This window comes from Merops nubicus, unplaced genomic scaffold, assembly GCF_000691845.1.
Source record: "Merops nubicus isolate BGI_N331 unplaced genomic scaffold, ASM69184v1 scaffold19129, whole genome shotgun sequence".
NCBI lineage: Eukaryota > Metazoa > Chordata > Aves > Coraciiformes > Meropidae > Merops > Merops nubicus.
Window position 1 is genome coordinate 40,490 of NW_008633270.1, and position 17,103 is coordinate 57,592.

The window sequence follows — 17,103 nt, forward strand, 5'->3', positions numbered from 1 at the left end:
CACAGTCTTTCTGTGCAGCCTTTCCTGATGTCTGGCTAACTCATGACGAAAAAATGCTTCTTAATGTTTAATTTTTCCTTGCTGCAACATACGCCTGTTATTGGGTGTTGCCATCTTCTCTGTATCCCTCCCCATTAGACCACTGAAGACAGCAATAAAATCTACTCTCAGGTCCTCCCTCTCTAGGCTGAAGCATCTCAGGTGTCTCAGCCTTTACTCCTGAAGCATGTGCTACAAGCACCTTCATCATTTTTGGTGGCCCTCTGCTGGATTTGTTCCAGTATGCCAGTATCTTTGTTGTACTGGGAAGCCCCAAACTGGGTACAGGACTGCAGGAGTGATCTCACAAGTCCTGAGTGGAGGGGAAAGATGGCGCCCCTCAATGTTCTTTTGGTCCTGTACATGTTTGGCTGGGGGGTCACACTACTGGCTCATCTTTAATTGTCCACCAGGAGCCCAGACTTTTTTTGCCAGTCTGTTTTCTAGCCAGGTGGTGCCCAACCTGCACCGTGTGGGGGGTTACTCCATCTTGGATACAGGATGTTGCATTTGGCTTGTTTAACTTCATGAGATTCCTGTGAGCCCATTTTCCCAGCCTGTTGAGGTCCTGTGCTTCTTTTTTTAGTGTCTCTGAGCAAGGTTACCCAACCTATTTGGCAGTCAGGGGCAAGATCCTAGTTTTGAGACTTACCTGTATGCTGCTGTGCTAGAAGCAGACCGGTATACTGCTGATCTCCATGTGGATAGAGATACCATTTTCTTCTGCTACCCAGCTTCAGCACAGTTGGATTTCCATTCTTTCTTTGCAGTTACCTTCTTTTCTTCTTCTGTAATTCGGATGAAGTGGCAAACAGCTTTGATCTGACTATTCATAGGAGAAGACACTAGATGGCTTGAAGGAAGGGGGTTTGGTGCAGGTCTGTAAAATCATGACTAATGTGGGCAGGGTAAATAGGGACTTGCTGTGTCAACCCATTTCTAGTACAAGAAGCAGGGGACTTCAAATGAAACTAACAGGTGTCACAGCCAAAAGACAATGGCTCCAGACACCACGGGTAGTTAGACTGTGGAACTTCTTGCTGCAAGATGCTGCAGGCACAGACTTTGTTTTTATTATTTAAAATGGAATGAGACAGGCAGATGGAAGAAAAATTGATTGAGGACTGTAATGTCCAAAGATGAGACATCTGCGTCAGGAAGTCCAAAGTTAAGACATTACAGGAAGCCAAGAGAGTATTCTGAGGGGGAAAAAACTCGAGGAAATATTTCTGAGCATTTATTACACAAACAGCAATTTGCCCTGTTTTTCTGGAGAAAAGAGTTGCAGCTTGGCTGAGTTCATTTTATACCGTAGCCTTAGCCTGCAGTCTGCAGCTTAGCCAAGATTGTGTTTAGAAATATTTTGCTCAGATAAATTTGATATTTTTCTAGTGATTCTTGGTGTCCTTTGGCCTTGCCTATGTTGAGCCAACACAGTGGGATACTGCTAAGATACAAACCTTAGTTTGTCTTGAGTTCTTCCCTGCTCTGTACCACAGACGTGGACGCAGAAGAGGCAGAGTACGCCACTGCTCTTCAGTTCCTCCAAAATTGGTCATGTAAGGCAAAGCTTCTCTTTCTCTTCAGCTGCATCCTACTTATTTTTCTAATGTTGCAGGCTGTCTCATCCTTTTCTTGGAGTCTGTTTGTTCCTTGCTTATAAAAAACCTTGTGAGTTTCAGAACAACGTTAGTCTTTAATGCAACATCTGTTTTAAAATTAAAACTCAAAACACAAACCTCTCAATTTTTTTTCTTTATACTAATGAGCTTGCTGGTTTAAGAGGACTCATTAACCACTGTCAGGAATCTTGTTATTTGTGGTAGAGTGTTTACCACTTCAGACAGTTGCTGTTACTGGTTTTTTTTTGCTAGGAGATGACCATGTTGCTGACAGGTTCCTTATCTGCATAGCTTTCAGGGCCACAGCCAAAAGTGTCAGGCAGTGATGCCTTGGGGAATACCTGTCCTCTCCTGCTGGGACTGTAAGCCACAGGAGATTGCATTCTTCATCTCCACACTTTCAGTTAGGCTTCAATATCTTCAAGCCCACAGTAGCTGAGGGGACCTGTCTGAGCACTTGCAGTACTCGACCTTTAGTTTTGTATTCTCAGGGAAATAAAAGGTGAAGGCACTAAGTGCTGTTTTGCTGAAAATGTGTGTGTTTGGGGATTTTTGCACATGATGCACCTTCACTTGGCCATGTGTTCAACAACAGGTTTCTATACAGCTTTCTTTTCTGGACTTGAACAGAGACAGCCAAAATGTGCCATTTGGTCCCAACATAATTTTTATTTCTACATGATCTGTCATATTCCCTACCAGGTGAGATCTGAGAGAGATGTCAGCAATTGACACATAGTCTAGTTGGAGTTCCTCTTGGGAACTGCCCTAGCTCTGTACTCCAGTGTACAGAGTTATTCTATCATTTTGTTATGAACACAGGTTTTAAGATCCTCACTGGGCTTCACTCTCTAAACAGAGACTCCATTTTTTTCTGAAGAAGTTCAGTCAGATCCTCATAACAAACAAGCTGTCTGAACCTGCTCCTACTTGTCAGCTGTTTAATTTCTATGTGAAAAGGGCAAGTGAGCTCCAGATCTGTGTGACCATTTCTCAGACTTTCCTGTAGAAAAAGGCGTTTTCTAGAACGTATCAAAAACTTTTGCCAAAGCAAATGCTCACTTTCTTTTGCAAAGCTCATACTGATTCAGGCATGTGTTGCATGGTGTGATATGCTCATGTCTTAAAAGACAGACACATCTGTTACCTATTCAGGGTTGAAGAGGAAAAGAGACAACAGGTATGGCTTTGCCCCCTTTGTTCATGTCTGTGCAGCATGCAGGAGGAGAGGGACCTGAGCTGTGCCACTGTGGGTAACTGATATTATAAAAATACTCCAACAAACAGTTCTGGGGGAAGAGTACCAGCAGGATAAACAGATAAGGGCATCTTGAAGAAAACCAGTTGTTTGAGGGCAGCTGTAAGTTTTTGATGTTACTGCTCTGCCATGCTCCCATGCAGCAGCTTGTTGCCATCTCTCTGGTGATGGCTACCAGCCCCACAGCACAATTCGTAGAAGAAATAGGACAGATGCTCTCTAAACTATTTCAGTCCAGTGTCCCAGGCCAACTGAAACCACCACAAACTACTTCTGGCAGTTTCAGATAAGCCCACGGAAAAGAGGCTCCTCATTGATCTAAGCGTGCATGAGCGGTGAGCGTGTGCTGACACGTCGTGAAGCATCAGCATCTGCTGCCACACCTATAAGTTGTCACTGTCTGTGTGTCTGCCTTTAGGACTCCTCAGGAGGCTGAGCTTATCGTAGCTTTTCAAAGTTTTTATTTTATTGGTTCCTTCAACATTTGAGAAATATTAAAATAAGGAGAAAAAAGTAGTTTTTGTTCAAACCCATGTCTAACTGGACCAACGCTCTAAGGCTTATTAGTGCAAAAGTGATATTTTGATCTGAAATCAGCTGTTTGAGAGTCAATGTCATTTAAAAATGAAGCCCAATTTGAAAATGAGAGAATTGATGACATAAGAAAACAGGGATAAAGAAAGATTTTCAATACATATCTTCACTTTCTTTCCACTTACATAGATGCCTGCCTTGTGTGGTGCTGTAATATATATCTTTAACATTTTACAGGCAAATATAAAATACTTCTTGCCTTTGAGGTTTTATAATCACAGTTAGATGAAACACATATCAAAATTAAAACCCAGACATTAGTGGAATAAAATGAGCTGGTACTGGTGTGATGTTAATAATACATGTTTTATTTCTACAGCTTGTAGGTATCCATGAGTGATCTGTCTGTGGTTTTACCAGGTTATCATTTGCTTACTCCAATAGGAACAAATTCTTAAATAATATTTTTAGAATAGTTTATTAAAAAAGCTGACAAGAACAGAACTGCTATAGCATACAGAATTAAGTAGAACTTATTCTGTTAAAAAATATTTTTCTTACTCCATTTCGCCATACTTGCATAGTGTCTTTTATAATTAGAAACTCAACTTTGACAATCTAAGTGGCATGAAATATAGAGTCTCTTGCATTTTCCTTGCAATAAAAACATAATCGTTAATTTAATGTTTCCATACTGCTGTTCAGATATGACCCTTCCATGTTTGAAGGCAGGTGGAGGTCAAGACACAAGGAAGGAAGGAGATGCGAAGATGACAAATGTTAACTACATTTGTTTGACTTCCAGTAGAACTGCAATGCCAGAGAGATAGCATAATTAACATTTATTCTGACACCTGGCATAGCTTTTACCAGTAATTATCAGGCAGTCTTTAGTTTTTCTTTTCCATCACAACGTCACAGTGCACTTAGAAATTTGTGTTGGTAGGTGAAGGCATACTAACAAGATAGAAGACCAAAGCAAAGATGGGGGGGCCAGGAATGAAGTAGGGAAGGAAGCTGACACATGACGGAAGGGCACGACAGCAGGAACCCAGGGCCTGCATCCTGGATGCTCAGCTGGCATTGAGTAGATTCCAGCAGGATGTCATCTGGTCTCTTTGCTGGTCTAATTTCAGTGTGCCCAAAGGGATCTCTGATATGCTGTACAAAGGCATGATGAGAAAGCTTGTGCTTTCCCAGCCAATCCTGCTGTTCTCATTTCTTGATCTCTCAGGTAAATAGCGCTTAAAAAGAGGCGGCCATCTCACACCGTCAGAATTAAGCCACCTACTTTTTGGTGGCTTCAACTGGGAACATTTATTCTTGTTTCTAAAATGTTTGTCTTGTGTCCATGTCTGACTTCAGCAGAAGTTCTGAAGAGCCCTGTATCACTGCTCGTTTAACTGAAATGGTGCGGTTCTCATATTACAGTCTCTGGCTTCAACTTACTTTTTGTGTTTATAAATAATTTATATACAACTGGAGTAGAGACTTTGTACAATACAAATGAGAAAGAAAAATTCTCCTTCAGGAAAGGAGTAAAGAGATAATACACCTTGTAAAGATGAGTGATTTAAGATATAGCAGATATTCAGTGTTGCGGAGAACCAAACAGTTTGTTAACTTTTCATCTATTACATTTGACAGTATTGAATTGTCCAATAAGACATTTATGCTCCAAATACTGTAAAAAGCAGTTCACCTCCAAAGGGTTATAAACTAAGCACTTGTGACAGTCAAACATGCACAGAAATTGTCCCATTTCATGCACAACAATTGTGATAACATTAGTCACAGTTTGATTTTTCTTTGCTTGTGTGACTTGGCTAACAAAACCATTTCTGTAATTGGAGATCAGCCAGAGGTCTTGCAATTTTCAGATGCTCTGGTTGTAGTCAGTCTGAACGGTAAGCTATTTATGTTTAATCCTTTCTCAGACACCCACACTGTGAATTGAGTCTTTGCTTGAGTTAATAACATCCAGGCATACATATGTGGGGTATGGAATTTGAACACTCACAACCGTGTGTGTTTCCTAGGGAAAAAAATGAGATCAGTCAAAGTGATACAGCTAGGAAATGATAATGCTGAGTTTTCCTGCTGTCCTGTGACAATTCTTTTTCAGTCCAACATTACTCCTTGGTTTCCTGACATCCTGAGAAACAGGATCTTACTTAAGCTGCTGTACAGGAAGCACTAAGAGTTTTTACTGTGGACTCTGGACTTTTAAGCTTGCTCTACCATAGTGTACTACAGGCTTGATTTCTCAGGTAGCTTCCCATTGGAAGATTTTGCAAGTACCGTCATTTGTGTTTCTCCCGCATCTCGTGAGCTTTCTTCATGGTGTGACCTGACAGCGCTTGAAATTGATACACTCACTTGCCGTCTCAGTATTTTCATTACAGTTCTCTTGTATCCTTTGCATGCGAAGAAATAGATGAAAGGATCTAGGCAGCAGTTAAAATTCATCAGAAATACAGTATAGTGGAGTGACTTCTGGAAAATTTGCTTTTCGGTGCACAAGGGTTCATTCTGAAGCTTCTTAATCATGTGTTGTATGATTGCGACGTGGTAAGGGGTGAAGCAGACGACGAACACTATAATTACAAATATGATTGTATTGATGGCTTTTTTGTTTATCCCTGATTTTTCAGTCAGTGGATTTTCCTTGGCTGTTTGAAAAAGTTTGCAGCTAATCTGAGAGTAACAAAATAGTATAATCCCCAAAGGAATAAGGTACCCTACTAAACAGGCAGCGAGAAGTATAAGTGGTAGATGTGCTATTTTTTCAAAGTTTGGATATTCCATACATGTAGTCCTTTCTTCTTCCTCCTGTGACATGGGTTGTATAAGTAATGGGAAAGTTTGACTAAACACAAGAAACCAGATAAAGACACAAATGCCCTTGGCGTATTTAATCCTTCTGATCTTGTATCGGAAGGGGTGAACAACAGCGAAAAACCTGTCGATGCTCAAGCATGTCATGAAGTTCACCCCTGCATAGGTGTTGATGTAGAACAAGAGAGCGGTGATTCGGCATAAGGCTTCTCCAAATGGCCAGTGAAATCCCAGGGCGTAGTAGGCTATCCTTGTAGGCAAGGCGATGCAGAACAGGAGATCAGAGAAGACAAGATTTGTTGAATAGAGGGTAGTGGAGTTGATCTTCTTCCTGTTTTTAAAAATGACAGTGAGGGCAACGGTGTTTCCAAGCACCCCAAGGATTAAGATGGCGCTGTAGAAAACAGAGAGTAGTATCCGAGCTGTATCTTTGTGCTCATATAAATCACAGGTGGAACCGTTGGCCAGAGGAGCTGTGAAAGCTTCCATTTCTGTAACCTCTGTCATTGCAGGGAGCTCAGTAGACCTAACATAACACAAAGACAAACAAAAGGAAACTTTTTGTGAGAAACGTAGCTAAATAACTTATGCGTAACAATGGTCAACCTGTGTTGCAAAAAGCAAGATTGTAAAAAAACTGAAGTGAAACTTCATTATGGTGAATTACTTTTCAAGCTTTCTTCCGAAAACCAACAAACAAAAATATGACTGACTTCTGGCTTTTCTGTTTTGATCCCAATTCTTTCTCTCCTGGAAAAAATCAGACAGCGGGCAAAATAATAAACCAGGGATGTGATGTATGTGGAAAGTGAAGTTTATAGATGATCAGAAGGTAGTAGACTGTTTAAAGCAATCGCAGGGGAAAAAAAGAGTCTGAAGAAACCACATGATAAAGGGTCACATGAAGTCTCCAAGAGCTGAGACAAGCGGACAAAATCTTTTACATGTGTTTCAGTTGATTCTTAGGCAGTTTTTGTTTCTAACAGTTCATATTGTGATGGTTTAACTTGTTTAGAGAAACTAAATTTTTTCAGTGTTCTTACCGTATTGGTATAGTTCAGCTTGTTTAGTACTAGTTTTAAGAACTGGCTTTTGGAATCTAATTCAAATATTGTTACATATATAAATTCTTAAAACTACTACTTTAGCCTCTGCAAAAATGAGGCTAAAGTATCTCTGTGAAAGAGAGATAATCCAGCTGAAATATTTTACGCATTGTCAGTTTAGTAGATTTTAGAAATAGTTTAACCTGCACAGGCAGAAATGCATGGAAGAGCTGCAAAATGGCAGTGATTTGGGGATCTTAAGAATATAAAAAATGTTCCAGCAGAATTTCAGAAATGGGAAAGACTCCATTCGGTTGATACTGCTTCCAGTGCAAAAATATTTCTTAGGTGTGTTGTTACCTGAGAGTTCTGTAGTGCAAGCATAAATGTCAGAAAGGATGCAGCATCTAACAGCACCTCTTGAGCAGCTGCCCTGCGAAACGGAGCCTCTGAGAGGCACCATCTATGGATTAAACCAGCACAAAACAAGATTGTGTCTGCTTTAATGCAGAGTACTGTCTGGAGGTAAAAGCTGTTTTAACCTGAGTTTTATGTCCATCTGGTACCTTCAATTAAAATGTTTATGTTATTTCTGAGGATGTGCCCTTTCAACACAATATTTATGAACAATTGGAGCCTGTTGTACCTTAAAGTATTTCTGGAAAATAGGTCTTTATTTTCAAGTTCCAAGTTACACATTCTAGAAAACATTCATTATCCTTTTATTAACTTTGAAATTGAAGGGTTTTTCATTGAAAAAGTATTATCTTCTGTCATGCTTTAAGGAGATTGTCCTCCTTATTTCAGGTTATTCACAATTAATGTACCTGCAGCACTTACTGTATTGTAAGCCAGCCTGAGCAGACTTGTGGCTAGGTTGGCAGGGGTGCATAGGGTTCTGTAAACCTGCAGATAGTGAATGGTGTGTATTAAAATACACAAATGAGTTATATTACATATGTTTAAGGAAGAAATTTAGCATCCAGATAGTATGTTAAGTCTATGTGGGCTGTTACACAGACACAGGAAAGATAGGTGGGTGATGTCTGAGTGATGTACAATGCTGATTCTTGGCTACCCGTGACATGTGTACCATGTGTCAAGAGGTGGGAATAGTGAATTCAGGGTTGGAAGTCAAATCTGAAGTGGGAGTTTTGTGGTTTTACTAAGGGGATTAAACTGGTAAATAGCAACTCCAGCTGTAGTGCAGATCTAGGTGGAATTTTATATTAGTTAGTTCTGCATCATTCACAGTATCTTGGTGTCAGTGTGTTCGATGATTGATGAATACAGCAGTTACTGCCCTGAGAATAGTTCTGGTGTACTTTCCTCCTGTTTTATCTTTTCCCTTATAGAAGTGTGTAGGATGGCTCTCATTCTGTGGAAGTTTAACAGATTGCTGTTTCACAAAATAGTGTGGGTTTGTGCAGGCACATGGGTAAGAGTCATTGACGTATTTTGTTTTGTTTTTCTTATTTCAATGCTTCTCATTACGTGTTCACACTCCCAGCATGACTTCTATTTTCTACTCAACTTTTCCTTCGAATTTAGGTAAAGTCATTTCTCAGATATATGTAAGGAAGAACAATCTAAAAATTATAGTAAAGGTTCTATTGTGGTAACTACCTACAGCATGTTAATGGTTTAAGTTTATTTTCACTGTAAGGATGTAATAGTTTTGATTCGTAAGTAAAATGCATAATTGTCACATCCCATTCATTTGTCTTTCTATAAATGTTTGTAAAATATAGAATATCTATTATACAAGCACTTTTGACTGTGGTTTAGGAAAAATTCCATAATTTCACTGAAATATTTTTTCTTTATATCAAGAGTAGAATTTCATAAATTGCACGTTACCTACTTTTGTGCTATGAATTTGTATCTTGAATGTAATAAATTAATCTAGAACTTGTTGCTCTGAATAGGATGTTCACCCTTGCATAAAACCATGGCTATGTTGAAGAGTCCTGTCTGAGACATCCATGGATGAACATGGGGGGCAGTTCCATGGCAGGACAAACTGGCCACAAACAGATAGAAGAAGGCTGGAGGACCACAGCTGATGGGCCATCCATGGCAGCAAGCCCATCAGCTACGCTGTGCTCCTTGACAGAGGATATCAGCAGTCTCTTGTGCTGCTGTGGGAGTCAGCCCTGGGTGGGGAAAGTGTTCTTTCTGATCCGCTGTTATCCCCAAAATATTTTGGTTGTTAATGTAGGGAGCACATTTTAGAAGAGTATTAATATTTTCTCTGTAGGTATGTATGGGCATTTCTTAGCAGTCACAATGGGGTCTAGGTGCTATATTACCTGAATATCTGTCATTTAAAAAAAAACCAAAACCAAAACCAACAACTGAGATACTGTGTCTGGCTTGAAGCCCAAACAGATGATAAAGCTGCCACCATCTGACAACTTCATGTGCATCACTTAAGCTACGGTAACTTCTTTGTACCTCTGAGCTCTTATTATTGTTGGCTGAACTCCGTTCACCTCAGCAGGTATTTCACCTGTTCTTGTTGATCTTAAACAGAGCTACAGTTATGAAATACTTTCTTCCCAAAAGGTGTCTAAATTATCAAGACAAGACCGCTTTTAAAAATTCTGTCCTTTGTGTCAATTTGCTGTTTGCTTCTTGGCAGCAATCCTTTTTGATCAGTTTATTATACATACAGAGCATATGACATCCTCCACAGAATGTGTCTGAAAAAAACAACAGCAGGCCCATTTTGTGTACTTTTTGTGTGGTCTGAATTCTTGGAGTGAAAATGGAGAATGTTACCTCCTTACTGCTGCAGACCTCAGATTATCTGGACTTGATTCTGAGTGATTTGAATGAGCTGTGGGCCTTAATACCTTAGGAGAACATGGCCATTTACTCTCACAAATCCAGATGCATTATTGAAGCTACCCTCCACAATCTCTACTAAAATGTTTCCTTTTCTAGGTTGTTGGGTTATATAATCTTCCCCAGTGGCTTTCTGAGTTTATTAATAATATTATTTTGACATATATACTTGAAAAAAAAAAAGATAACATTAGTTTACCTTATAGTTTTAATAATTTTAGAAAATATTGCCACTAATTTTTGGCATAAAGGTACACGCAAGATTTTAAGGCATAAAGGATTCTAAGTTCTTCTCTTTATATTGATATTGTAGAGAAGGTGGTTCAGGTTTTTACATTTTCTGAGTCTGCAGACATAAAGTACTCTGTGGCACAGACCATTTACTCATTTAGTGTGACCTCCTGTATAATCCAAGTTATTGCCATTTTAGTTATTTGTGTATAGATTCCATTAACTTTTCATATAAAGCATATTTTCTGAAAGGCTGTTTGGTCTTGATCTAGAGAAGTGAAGGGAAAGCAAATTAGCTATTTGTACTGTAGTTTTTAGTCAGTCAGCCTCCTTGGTAAAGAATGTGACTGTCTCTTATTTAAATTTCTCTAAAATGAGTTGGCAATTGCTGTTTTGGTTGAGCCTTTCCCCTTTATACAGGCTCACGGTTTCGGCATTTCAAAGTGAACTTCTCAAATGTCTCACCACAAGGCAAAATGTGTGATGCCTGTTCTAACCCCAGCATAGTCCCACACAGGAGACGAGGTTCCAGATGCCTCTTGGTGTTGGTGTACCTGGAAGCATACTCACCACCACGGCCCTGCTTTTGCTGCTCAGTTGATTAGGTATCCGAGACAGAGCTGCGTAGCATTGCACTGGGAGCTTGTGTGCTCAGGTCACTGTGATCCTGGAGTACTTCTCGGATTCACTGTGTCCTAGGATATCTCCAGTCTAGGGGCATGACCTTTGCTCTCTGCTTCTACTTGGGAGGACTTTACGCCTGGGAGAGTTTAAAATTAATTTTAATATTATGCCTAGGCTTGCAACCAGTGCAGGTTGTTCTTTATTGTTCTCTCACTTGCCATTTTCAAGTCTTAGCTTTGTATTTGCTTTCTGATCACCAGTGGGAAAAAAATTTTTTCTTTAGCCAATTATTCTGTAGGATTTGTTAGCTAGGCAGCTTTTAGTCTATTCTGTGTGTTGCCTTGATATTTGGCATCAATAGCAACCACTTGGGGAAAAAAATCATAGTACCATGTCAAGCTGCTTAGAAAATCTAGTATGTCTGAGATGTGTGCAGATGCCTTTCTAAGCCAATTTTGTAGTCTCATTAAAGAAGGAAAATAAATTGGTTTAGGAGAATGTTTTTCTGTGAAAACGTTTGACTGGCATTATTCTTTTGTTTTGCATCTATACTGCAGTATGCAAGAGCCCAGCTCAGAGTCTGTACTGCAAAAGGTGTTTGATGAACAGAATGGTGTCTAGTCTGGAAGTACTACATAATACAAAGCCCTGGTTCATAGAGATGTTCATGTATGATGAGCTTTCTATGTGGTATTGTAGTATTATGTACATTTAACTATTAATAAGCATAGCCTTAAGCTATCTCTGTGTGCTAAATGAGATTTCTTCTTGTTCTCATCTCCTGTTTTTGCTGAAGGAGCACCATCTGTCTTTTCAGCAGAACAGGGAACATGTAGAAGGTTTTAACTGTGTATTGTAATCTAATGTGTGATTTGTCTCTCTTCATAATTTTTATTCCTTGGAGATGAATCTCTGGTCCATCTGTCCAGTAGCTAATTTAAGAGGGATGCTAATTAAATGCTTGGAAAGGCACAGCACGTCATTAGAAAGATCTCTCCTGACTCTATGCATAGAGTGTACGTAATATGTATACATGTACAAAGTTTAGTCACTGTGAGAAGGACAACATTTATTCAACAAATAAGATCAGCAAATAACAACATTGTTTGTGTGTGCATAGAGAGTATAAATGATTTAAAAGGGGTGGCTGGGAAAGAGACTTCTCTCTCCCTGCAGTGCCTGACCTGACAGTTCACTGAGTCCTCTGTAGGTTTAAGCTGTGTAAAGTCTTACAGAGGTTAAGGACAGTAGAAGATGGAAAATATGCAGCGCTGTGGTTATGTAGGTTTAATTTTTTCCTTAATATCTATTTTTTTTTTTTTCTGACCAGCCATATTTACTGTTTGAATTTCTAATTTACCATACAAGTGATCTTCATTGTAGAGTGTCTTCTCTGTTTGAGATATAGGTTTGATTCAATGTGTGTTAAAAAGAGTGCATGCTAAATTGCATAGTAGAATGCCTTGTTAATACAGAAGGAACATATACTTAAGGTAGGTATGTATGGTGTATGTATTGGCAGCTTGGGAGCTACACGTGGTTCAATAAAAGCTGAGGCAAGAGACAGGGGTGTCCTAAAGCTTCCTGTTTCTTTCTAATACTGTCACACTCGTACACTTCTAGTGCATTATGCTAATTTACCTTTTTTCAAAAGCTGTTGAGTTTTCCATCCTAAATGACAATGAATGAGCTTAATGATATGAAGGCTGAATCTTTAGGTCACAACCCACTGCTAATTTTGGTTAGATAGCTTCCAGGGTAGTGCTTTTATGGTTCCTTGGTACAGATGCAAATTCGTTGGGAGTACTAAAGCCAAATTCGTAAGCCACACATCAGAGAATCCCAAGTATGTATTTCATGAGTGAAATTGTCTTGATGGCTGTGAAGAATTATAATATTCTTGAAGTGCTTGACAGAATTTGCAGATACGCACACTGTGGGATCTTTATGGTCCTGCTTTTTTATCTGTTACTTTAGATTTTGCAAAGCTGTATAACAGTTATATTTGGCACTCGATAATAGTAGAAGCTGACGTATGTGAAATGGAAATGAAGTTGAGTTGAAATGCTGCATAAATGGTTAAAGAAAAAGTGGAAGTCATTTGAAGTGTATGTCTCGCTCTTATCTGTTGGATCTCTCTTTCCAAATGTGGTCTGTCCTATGAAAAGTGTGAGAACTATCTACCATAAATCTTCTCTGACAAAGATGCATGTTAATGTGAAGAGCTGTGCTGATGCTGCGATTAACCTCCCTTCAGTTTACTTGCTTTAGTATACTAAATGTAAAAAGGAGAGAGCCTAAAATAGAGCAACTAAACAAAATAAAAAGCTGAGCCATTGACAGTTACATCCATGCAAGCAGAACAAAGAGAGAAGTCAAATAACAGTCTGTATTTCAGTACTAGAAAACGTGCACACACATGATTTTATTTTCCTCTGGGTGTTATACAACCTACACAGGCACAGACTTTTTAATTTTATGGCTTTCAACTTTAAGTCTAGCATAAATTTATTACTGATTACATGTATATCCTCAGTCTTTCAAACACAAAAGGATGAGACTTGAGCTCTTAAAGGCTAAATGCCAGGTAAGTTTTCAGTTCCCCCATCTCTTCAGGGAGCTGTGAAAATGTGAGACAGACCTCTGGTATTCTGTACTCAAAGGCATGCATGCCATCTCTATTTTTTAAAATAAATGATAGTTGAGTTATTGTCTGTTGAATAGTCTATCTTGTTTTGCCAGTAAAATAAGAAAAAAAAAATCCTTTTAAATTGAGGATATATATATAAAAGGCTTATCATTTGTAATACTTTAGCTTTGTGACATGAAGATCATAAGGAGAAAGAGGTTTCATGATTGCAGTTTAGAAAAATAATTCCTTCTAAAAACTTTGAAGACATGCATGTCAGGAGGTAAAAGGAATTAGCTCATAAAACTCTGAATTCTTAAAATATTCTGTGGCAATATTTAGACATGAGAAGAGTGATTGAGGAGTGTGTGAGCTGATAATAAAGGCTGTTTCATAGACGAGGAGCACATGTGATAGAGCAAGCTATGCGTTCACAGCCATAGCACGGATATATTTTAGGGCTCTCTCCTACTATTAATGTGTTCTGTGAGGTTCAGTGAACGACTAGAACTGCAACGCTTCCCTTACTACTTGAACAGTAGTTACTTCTGCATTAGTATAATTTAAATTACTATTCCGAAAAAAGTGCCTTAGCTAATGCAGTATCAAATGTTTTCCTGTGATTGTCAAAAGGCTGTATTATAAGAAAGGACTTGAAATAACTTGTTGGTGCTGTGGTCAACAGATCCTTTAGATAACAATTAACTGGCAACATAAGTGAACATAAAATATCACAGAATTTTTTTCCACGAGCCTTGTCTCTCCCATCCAAAGGTCATTTATGCTTCCTACCACATAAAAATATTCAGCATAACACGAAATAGAAATAGTCTTTCTGGAAATGTTTGCTGTTGTACAGTGGGGAAAAAAAAAAGCTTTTAAAAGTGAATTGTTTTCTGTACTTACATATCTGTATCTTCTTGGATCCTCTGAGCAGTTCAGGACATTAGCAGGATGGCTTGACTGTGAAAGTTTACCCTCGCGTATTGTTTTCAAGAGTGATTACGTGAGTCTCTTGTGGGAGGGGTAGTTTTTTTCAAGTGCTTCAAAAAACCTTGTTTGTATGCTGGTCTTGATTTGCTGCTGACTGTTTTATGGGATGTGAAAGCATCTATTTTTAATCCTTTTACAATTAGTCTGTTCAAAGAGAGAAATAAGAAAAAACCCTCCCGCCTCCGTCCCTGAAGTTACACTTTACTGACTTTCATAGAAGGGACTTTACCCAGAGGTTTACTTGACTAATTCTTGACAAACTCAAACCCATGAGTGAAAAACTTTGTCGATAGGGCATTTGCATTTAAAAGTAATTTGAATGTAGTTTGTAGGGAAGCTGTACGATCGGTATGTGCTTTAGAACAGCTTCTTATTGCTCAAATGTGACACAGCACAAGAAACCCTCGGCACTGTGGCATGGGGAGACGCCGTGTAAAACCAGACACCTCAGCCCATGTACCTTCCCAGCACTGTTTTAGTATCATAATGATCAGGCTTTACAGAAACACTCTTTGAAAACATATGAGGCAGTTGAAGAACTCTAGTGATCTGCGAGGTTCATTAGTATATGTGTGCCTTTGTAAGCAGTTTTTTGCATTTTGAGCAAGGATAATAATAACAATAATAATATTAACACACATGTAAGGTAAATACATTGAAGAAAAAAACTCCTGAAACAAAATCTGATTCCTCTAAAATTATAAGAATGGGTGGCTGGGCAATACAAAAGGAACGGGATGTCAAATTGTAAGGTGACCTTTTGTTACCTGGAATAACCTTGTATCTGGGTAAAAAACATTGCTCTAAGAGTTAAATAGTATGCTTATTAAGAGGGTTTTGGAGATCAGAGATAGATGGAAAATCCTGTCATTTGCTGTTAGAGGCTGTGGTTGTGAGTTACCTGGGATTTTCCCCAAAACCCCATACTGATCATTCATGACTGCAAAAGAGTATTATCTTTTAAAGTGGCCTCATTTAGTAGCCTGATTTTAAAGAACCAGCAAGAGGGAATGATGATGCTATTTTTGGTGGGTCCAACCCATGCAGAGAGTGGAATGTCTCTAAAAATGTTAGAGCTGTTTTCATGGCACAAACATTTGGTGATGTTGCAGTGTTGGCAGCATGCAGAGATAGGATCTCATCTAATGTGTCCATTGCATCCGAAAGCCTGAAGTAAATGCAGATCTAATGACAAAGATAAACTTTAGTAAATATACCTTGTCTTATGGGAAATATTTTTGCTATAGCTGAATGATGTAGAGCCTTTTGAGCTACTTTTGTGCCTACTTGGAGCATTTAGTTGGCAGCATACGCTGTTTTTTCTGGTGCTGAACTCCCAGTCCAGACAGCTTGATTCCCACTAGATGCCAGGGAACTGAAGGACTCCGGTACAGGGGCTTCAGTCCCTCAGTTTTTATGGGGCATTTATCTTCTAAAAACAGATTCAGAAAGTCTTTGAGAGAACTTACTGGTATTATTCTGGGGTTTTTCTTGTCTTGTTTTTGATTTCTTTAAAAAAAAAAATTTGTAGCTTCATCACCGAGTAGAATCCTTTTAAATGAAGTATTGAGAATTAAAGACTGTTTAAAGGGAAATTGCACAGAGAACTTGTTCGTATGTGCATAGAGTAATACTGCAATGTGAATCCCTGTCCAGCAGCAAAAATTTGTAGTAGAAATGGGAAATTTTGAAATACACACATGTTGTAGTCTTTGCTCGAGGTCTGACATTAGTACCACGGCTTCATGTTAAAGGAAATGTTTATTTCAAAAGAGTCTTACCATTATAAAATAATGCCATTATGTATTTCCTTCTCCAGGCTGATAAAATTCTGTGTTCTATTGATTAAGATGCATTACTAGATTGTACCCTTTGAATACCACTGATGTGTTAGCTACCAGTCCAGCCTGGCATGATGCAATGTTAATTGCTTGAGCTAAATCATAGAATAGTTTTGGTTGGAAGAGACTTTTAAGATAATCAAGTTCAACCACTCGCTATATATCTCTTTAGCTATTTATTTTCTGTTCTTACACAGCTGCTGCTTCTCCAGTGTCTCTTTGACTATCTCAGAATTTGAATATTTAAACCAAGAAATAGCATATATCAAAAAGTGTGATACACATTTGGTTTTACTATTTGTGTGCAAAAGCTAACTGGTTTGCGTTCGGCATGCAAGGAGTGTAACATGTAAATTAATACACTAATTTGCTGCTTTTGGGGATGTTGACATCAAAGCACTGTCATTAACATTTTGACCAGCATGTTACGATGCCTGTGGTGATTTGGTTTCTGTCTGCTTACTTATTCCATACTCTATCTGAGCAGGTTACAAATGGAACTGTAAAGCTAAATCCAGTACAATGTCTAGAGAGCTACTACCCAAAGTAAGAAATTACCTTTCAGTTGCACAGGGTGTTTATGGATCAACTAAAGAAT

General features: G+C 38.8%; 2 protein-coding genes across 2 annotated transcripts in view; one reads left to right on the forward strand and one right to left on the reverse strand.

Annotated features, from left to right (window-relative positions):
- UBAC2 (UBA domain containing 2) overlaps window positions 1-17,103 on the forward strand; it is a gene marked incomplete at its 5' end in the record, with an annotated part of 84,669 nt that overhangs the window by 30,950 nt on the left and 36,616 nt on the right. The window lies entirely within an intron of this gene.
- GPR183 (G protein-coupled receptor 183) lies at window positions 5,704-14,684 on the reverse strand. The gene is made up of 2 exons (XM_008948210.1): window positions 14,578-14,684; window positions 5,704-6,817 (listed from the first exon to the last, which is right to left on the reverse strand). Coding segments are annotated over exons 1-2 (1,116 nt in total). The 5' UTR covers window positions 14,580-14,684.